Source organism: Triticum dicoccoides, chromosome 1B (genome assembly GCF_002162155.2).
Source record: "Triticum dicoccoides isolate Atlit2015 ecotype Zavitan chromosome 1B, WEW_v2.0, whole genome shotgun sequence".
Lineage (NCBI taxonomy): Eukaryota > Viridiplantae > Streptophyta > Magnoliopsida > Poales > Poaceae > Triticum > Triticum dicoccoides.
The window spans coordinates 129,388,203-129,396,174 of record NC_041381.1 but is presented as its reverse complement, the minus strand read 5'-3'; the positions used below and the strand labels follow the sequence as shown (position 1 = coordinate 129,396,174).

At 44.1% G+C, this 7,972-nt stretch overlaps 1 protein-coding gene across 1 annotated transcript; it reads right to left on the bottom strand.

Moving 5' to 3' along the window:
• Positions 1 to 271: 271 nt before the first annotated feature.
• On the bottom strand, positions 272 to 5,898 carry LOC119323225. The gene is made up of 6 exons (XM_037596824.1): positions 4,583 to 5,898; positions 3,970 to 4,061; positions 3,242 to 3,316; positions 2,871 to 2,932; positions 1,467 to 1,536; positions 272 to 1,333 (listed from the first exon to the last, which is right to left on the bottom strand). Exons 1-6 carry the CDS (start codon positions 5,793 to 5,795, stop codon positions 596 to 598), a joined length of 2,250 nt encoding a protein of 749 aa, XP_037452721.1. The 5' UTR covers positions 5,796 to 5,898; the 3' UTR covers positions 272 to 595.
• Between the last annotated feature and the right edge of the window lie 2,074 nt (positions 5,899 to 7,972).

Here is a 7,972-nt window from a genome sequence, read left to right as displayed (position 1 = left end):
CATGCTAGGACACATGCAGTTCCTGGTTGTAAGAATGGTTCTGTAATTTGCTTCTCCTGGCCTCAATGAACGTCTCAACTATGCAGCTCATAGGAACAATTGCAACGCTACCTCTTTTTACTATGGTATTTGTCAGTTTATGCTCATTGCGACCAGGAACTCTAAAAAGGGAATTGCATATTAATAGTCACAGCAAAGCGTGCAGTTGCTCGAGTATAATAGACCCTGGCTGCTCTTCATCAATCAAATATAAAGACATTCCCAGGAACAATAAGAAGTGAATGCTCCATGAGAGGATTGCGAAATCACTATCTCCATAAAAGGAGAAAGCAATGAAATAACAGTACAGCACCGACTCTAAAACAAATTTCAGTGAGTATGATAAACAACAGCAGGAATGTTTTGTTGCGATGTAAACAAGGGAAATCCTATGGCTACTTGAACAGAAAAGGGGCATCAAAACCCTGACGCCTGCTATTGCCGCAGACAACAGGTTGTGCTCTCCCTGCATACACACACCTAGGTGATCCAAGAGGTAACACGTACGTACATGACAGGAGACATAAATATAAAGCAGACATGGCATGGTGACATGTTAGTACTTGTCGGTAGCTCCGAGCCCCCGTGATTTCGGTCGTCTTACCGCGGTCAAGGGGTTGACAATGCCCTGGCCATCCTTCCCCAGGCCAGAACCCGGAACAAACCCCATCTTCACCATCATTTTGGATCCAAAACCCTTTGTATGCCTCTCAAAAGTGCCGCAGTCATACATCTCCGGTGGCCGTGTGTTGCGCCTCGGTTCTGACCTGGTTCTACTCAGTTCTCGCCTTGCATTAGCCGGTGGCTCTGGCCTTGCTTTGGCCGGTGGCTCTGACCTTGCTTTGGCCGCCTCCAATTCGCTGTCAAATTCTACACCTAACCCAAGAGATTTGGGACGCTGAATTGCTTGGACAGGCTGCAATATGCCTTGGCCATCTTTGCCAAGGCCAGTGCCCTCTATGAATCCCATCTTCGCCATCATCTTGGAACCAAAGCCCTTGGTGTGCGTCTCAAAGGTGCCCAGCTTGGAGTCGCTTCCGACAACCTTCTCACATGACACATCGCCAGCAGTTGAGCCAACTGCTACTGCCTCGGTAGCAGTTTCCGCCATAGTGCCAGAAGACACAAAAGATACAGGACGCTCCGCAAATGAGACCTTTTTCGTTGGAACTTTCTTCCCACAAGAATCGCTGTGCCTCACCAATTTCCCTGGAGCTGAAAGGCCCTTCGCTCTTGCTGGACCTTTGGAGCTGTTCCAGTTGACACTGTAGTCCTCAGGCTCAGTCCCCAAAAGCTGGAATCAGCAAACAAGCCATAATTAGCAAAGAGATACCTGAGGGACTTCACGTCAAAAAAGGATAGCTGAGAAACAAGAGAAATATCACACACAGTATAGTCCCAGCAATGCAAACATAGAGACTACCTACCTTATCAAGTCGAACTTGACCATCTGCAGATGGCATGGAAGACTGTCCAGTTAATGTCACCGTAACAAACCTGTAAGGCAGGATTACTTGGTACCGAATAACACTAATATTTTAACAACATTTGACACAAATCCTATATAACTAGCTGTAGTTTCCAGAGCACACAACTAGGCTGTGAGCTGTGGAGGTCAGCTACTGTAGCAGGTCCGTTACTGTAGCGCCTCCCCTACAGCCTATATAAGCAGGCACCCCATATGTAAAATGCAAGCTTGTAGCAATTGAGATATCTAATAAAGCTTGCCATTAATGGTAGCTCATTGTGTGTGTGAAGCAGCTAGAGAGCTAGTGATTCGAACACTATATATTGCAACCAACTCCCACAGCAACGCCGGGGTAGGTACATACAATGCATTTTCTATTCAATGATATCGAGAGTAAAATGATGGAGAGGTGGAGTAATGTTTTCTATTTACTTGACTTAACCACTGGAGTAAATATTAAACATAATGCACTACCACATGTAATACTAATTTTACCTGGTTATGGTAGTGACAAAAGGAAGCAGCATTCACTGATCTTAACCATTTAACATTATGTTTCCATGCTTATCTAATCGCATTTCCGCAATTGATATATGAAACAACAACAAAACCAAGGAAATCAACTAAGTGACTAAACATGAAAAGCGCAGAAAAAAAAGGTGAATTGCAACACACGCTTGTGAATGAGAGGTGCAATATCCTGCAGCAAACTGTCCCATAACCATTACGGTAAGATAACCGCGTTACGGTAGTTGCTATATTCACGGACACATCGCTTACGCATTTGTCTTATTAGACAGTATTCACACTGAGCACGACCGGCGTGCATGTCAGTGGCATACGTCTCGTATCAATGCCCATGCAATACAGAACAGTGGTTGGTGAGCCACTAATCCTTTTATAATTGTCCACAATAGGACTTATGGATAATTGCAGGAGAGGTCATGCACCTCTCTACCTCAAGATTATAACATACTGTAATAAATACGTATGAAGCTACACCAGTAATTTCTGTCAAAGTTGCACAGGCATTGGAAAGTAAAAGATAATAAAACAATTGATTCCATGCCCACTTGGCAGCATGGTGGCGATGAATGATGCAAAGATCTTTGGTACTCCAACCAGACACGAAACACACATACATGGTATTTGCAATTTGGTGTTTTTCTTACTGTGCTACAACAGAACCATATCCCAAGGATATTTAGCTTACTTAATAATATTCAGCATCCAAGAGATGGGAACATGTACTATTATGGAAGTATGAGCCAGATGCATCATGATTCAAGATGACATGAAGTGCTATTACTGTGATAATTTACTTGATGGAAAGCATAAAGCTCATATTCAACTTTAGCATTACCTTTTATTGCCTGAACCTTGACACCCACTTTTCAATTGATAAATAGATGCGAGGCGTTGTACCTACAAACATTAAGGAAGAACATTATAACTAATTCATATGGGCACAAAAGGATGATAAATTGATTAATTTATGTAGCACCAGTGTATTAGTGTTTGATTATGTCCTATCTAAATTTCCCTTTAATTGCTTCATAATGCAAGTAAGTTGATTACAGTCTACCAAGCAATGGCATATACAGTTTGTTGTCAATGTGGATAAAAAAATAGCACCTCTATAGAGACCACACACATAAATTGATTTGAGATATATTTTAATAATGTCACAATTTTGCTTCAAGAAGCAACCCAGCAACTGAATGGCACCCATACCTGAGAACAGTCCCGAGAGTGCATTGGCTGAAAGCACAACATATCAAGTTGATTGACAACCATCTTCCTCAGTTTCTGCATATTGGAAAGAGAAATAATCCAGTTTCAGGAAACAAGATAGCTCAAAGTTAATATGGGCAGGTTGAAAACATTAGAAAAGCTACATGATGACATAACAGAGCAAAGGTGAAACATACAACCTTCATCAACATCTGCATTACTTTTATCACGTATATTCTAAGCAAATGTGAAGATGAAACTACACGAATGCACCATTGTACACGAGTGCACACAAAATGAAAATGAATTGATAGAACTAGTAACTATCACACTCCTTTCCTGCATTTTACCACGGACGTTTTAAGTTTCAACAAGAGCCATTTTTTCCTCCTATTCTGCAACTTGATATAGAGCAGCATTGTCTATTATATATTACCTCCGTCCCAAATTAGTTATGTTAAATTTGTCCAGATGCGGATGTATCTAGACATGTTTTAGTTTTAGATACACCTGTATCTAGACAAATCTAAGACAACTAATTCCGGACGGAGGGAGTATCATATAAATTCATAAAATGCTCATATAACTGATCTTAAACTGGGTGGCAATAGCGAACTATAACAAGATTATTCCAGTTATGATGCTTTAGAAACAAGCAAACAGATAAAACTTGCAAAGATCTTCAGAATAAACCAAGATCCGTAAAAAAAACTAATTATATGACTCACAGTATTGATTTGCTCTAAGTCAACTCCTCTACTTAGCATCCGTTGACGGCGTTTCTTTGCAATGTGTTCCTTCTTGTGCTTCTTTTTTTCACCTAAATCGCATAGCCAAATGTTATGACTTTGTAGAAAAAAAATCTAAACATACAAGGAGACAGACACACATAAATATAGTAATAAAAAGATGAATAAACAAGGCTTTTAGAGTGACCGTTGGTTCAAAGCATAGGTGGGTTTTCCAACACGTAACCTATGTTTTGCGGTTTATATGAGCATACCATCTTTTTACAACTAGGAGCTAGAAGAGTATGTAATACTAAAGTTCAAAAGCTAGCTTCCATATACAAACTAAATATAGATTCAACGTTTGGTTCTTCCATACTGAATTATAGTCCTCACCTCTTCTATACCAAAATAGATAGCCAAAAACTACAGAATTAACAATTAAATGAGATTCGTTAGGTCATATTTCCAATTCACTGAGTACTTGCAGACAGACCCTAAATGCATGGCATGCAGAGTTACTTTGTTTTTCCACATTAACTATCAAATTCAACATAACAATCTTACTTCACACTACAAAGAAAAGTAGCACAAAACATGGAAGACCTTATACCTGGGACCCTCTGATATTTCTTGCTCTTCCTGGACGCATCGGGCCAGGACCTGGAGAGCTGAGAGGACGATGAAGCCTTTGAACCCTTACTTGACCGATTTGCCATCCTTGCATCCTTTACCATCATCACATCCTCCAGCCCCATAACTTGTATACTAGCCAGGCCCCTGTCACAATCCCTGCCATTAGTGCTCTTTCCTTTGCGCCTTTCAGCCGAGTTGGGCATCTTCATCCCATACTGCTCAGATGCACGCATTAGCGCATAACCCTCAAGCTTTTCCTTCCCCTTCTTTAGGAACCCGTCCTCATCGTCGTCTGTATCCATCTCATCATCATCTGAATCAACCAATTTCATGCCATTCAACCACCTACTGCTCAATAGCTCCTCGCTGCCACCAATCCCCTCCATGTAATCGGCAACAATCTCATCATCAACCGATGAGTCCCCAATGCTGAGACCCTCCTCGGAGTCTGACCCTGAACCGTCCTCATCGGACTCCGGATCCACCTTATCATCATCACTATCTTCCTCACTGCTATCAACATCAGCGTTGCGATCTCTCACCTCATAATCGGAATCTGATTCCTCGTCGGAGTCGCCCATCCCCTCTGATTCCGGTGATGAGGTATCCTCGCTGTAGATCCTGACTCCCCCAATGGAGATAAATCCACCATTCTGCCTCCCTTTGCTTTTAGCCTGCCTCGGTGTCACGAAGGAGACCTCCTCCAATTCCTCAACCTCAGCGTCCATCTCTTCTTCGATACGATCGTGGAATCCCAATCCTAGATGCGGCGCGCCCTCACCGGCCTCCTCCTGGCCCTCCGCCTCCTCGTCGCCGTGGAATCCAAGCCCGATCCCTCCGACCACTTCGTACGAGTACATCGACGCGGAGGCGGCCGGATCGGCGCAGGAGCCGGTGTCTATGGCCACCTCCAGCGCCTGCGTCGCCCCGCCGGCGGAGGCGGGGCACGGGCGAAGGGCGGCGGTGTAGCTGAAGGGGACGGCGTTGGCGGGTTCCGCCGCGGCGCCGCGCCGGCCGCCTCGGCCGCGCCCCCGGCCGCCAGAGGAGGAAGGGCCAAACACGGCGGCGACGGAGGTGGGGGAGACGAAGGAAGGGAGTTCTGGGAGCGAGCGCCGGCGCCCGGCTCCGGCGCTGTGACGGGGCCCGCCGGCGGTGGGGTTGCGCTTGTAGCGGCGCTTGCCGCCGGCCATGTCGGCTAGGGTTACGGGCTGCTTTGGGATTCGTGCGGTGTCCGCGCTCGCCGAGGGAGACCCTGCGCGTGTGGGGGTCGTTTGTGGCCCGAGTTTTGCAGGGATCGGAAACTTGGCTGCCGCGTCGGGGTCGGATATGCTTGTGGACTTCTTTTTATTTAGGGGAATATGCTTGTGGACTTGTGGTGTAGGTTTCGTAGAGGCCACGGCTGTTCCGACGCCGCGAGGTTGCCTAAAGGACTCCCGATAATTTTTTATTTTTGGTAACTAGCACTAACTATATTGCCCCTTACCGCGAAATAACCGCCATTTTACAAGATCGAACACAATTTTGTCTCTTCCTCGTCTCGTCCCCAGTTTACCGCTCCCTCTACCCCACGCGCGATTTAGCGGGAGGGAAACTTCCGCCCCTTCCGTGCCACCCCTCCACGCCGCCAATCTTTCTGGCCCTGCGTCCTCTCATCTTGTCGTGCCTTCAATCGCCGGCATAGAGTTCCCACAGCTATTGGTAGGCGCATTTCATGTGCCACCTGTCTCATCGATGTCACCTCGTCCTCTCGCGACCGTGTTTCCTGCGGCCGCACTAATTGCTTCTGTCACCAGCGTGAAGCGGAAGCAGCAGAGAAACCACGTCGTACATGGAGCCATGCCAACTTCTTCCGCCGCAGCCCCCACCCCCCACCCCCACCCCCTCCCCCCGTTGAAAATATGCCCTAGAGGCAATAATATTTGTATTATTATTTTTTATATTCATAATTATAGAGTTTATATTCTATACTATAACTGATATGATCTTGAATTAAGCGATTCGGTAAAAAACTCATATGCACGTGTGAAATGATAAGCAGTAAATATAAGGTTTTTAGTCTTGCCTCTAGGACTAGCTCAAGTGTTGTTCATGATCATGTTTTCCGAATCTTACGATATCGTTTACTGTAACGGTAGTCCTAAAACAACATTGAGAATATGACGTTGGAAGAAAGATCATATTGAATCGACCCGATCTTGTTTGTTAGGAATTGAGTTAATATCGTCTGCATTCAATTATAATAACACGGACTGTTACACATGTGACTTTACTCCTTAGACCATGAGAGTATCGTAGTTACTTCTTACCGTACGGAGGGCTTTGGGGTTGCTCAAACGTCGCATGTAACACGGTGATCATAACGATAACTTACAGGTTCATCAAAAAGTTTGACAAGGGATTAGATATCTCGAGAATGGGATTTGCTCCTCCGACGATGAAGAGATATTCTTAGGGCCCTCTCGGTATGACGACATCAATTATCATCTGGCTGGACACATGTGACTTTGTCACGGGGATGCGGGAATACAATAACAAGAAAGAAGAACAAAACCTAGCTTTTCTGATGAGCAGTTAGCTGCAATAAATGTTTCTAATAGCACTCTTTGGTATGTTGACTATGCTAATTATATTGTTGCTAAATATTTACCACCTAGCTTTACATATCAACAAAAGAAAAAAATTCTTTTATGATTTAAGACACTATTTTTAGGATGACCCACATCTTTATAAAGAAGGAGTAGATGGTATTGTTAGACGTTGTGTACCTGAGCATGAACAGGGACAAATCCTACGGAAATGTCACTCCAAAGCTTATGAAGGACATCATGAGGGAGACAGAACTGCTCACAAGGTATTGCAATCTGGATTTTATTGGCCTACTCTCTTCAAGGATGCTCGTAAGTTTGCCTTATCTTGCGATGAATGTCAAAGAGTAGGTAATATCAGTAAGCGTCAAGAAATGCCTATGAATTATTCACTTCCTGTTGAACCATTTGATGTTTGGGGTTTTGATTACATGGGACCTTTTCCTTCCTCTAATGGGTATACTCATATCTTGGTTGATGTTGATTATGTTACTAAGTGGGCAGAAGCTATTCCAACTAGTAGTCCTGATCACAACACCTCTATTAAAATGCTTAAGGAAGTTATTTTCCCAAGGTTTGCAGTCCCTAGATTTTTAATGACTGATGGTGGTTCACACTTTATTCATGGTGCTTTCCGTAAAATGCTTGCCAAGTATGATGTTAACCATAGAATTGCATCACCCTATCATCCTCAATCTAGTGGTCAAGTTGGACTTAGCAATAGAGAAATAAAATTAATTTTACAAAAGACTGTCAATAGGTCCCGGAAGAATTGGTCTAAG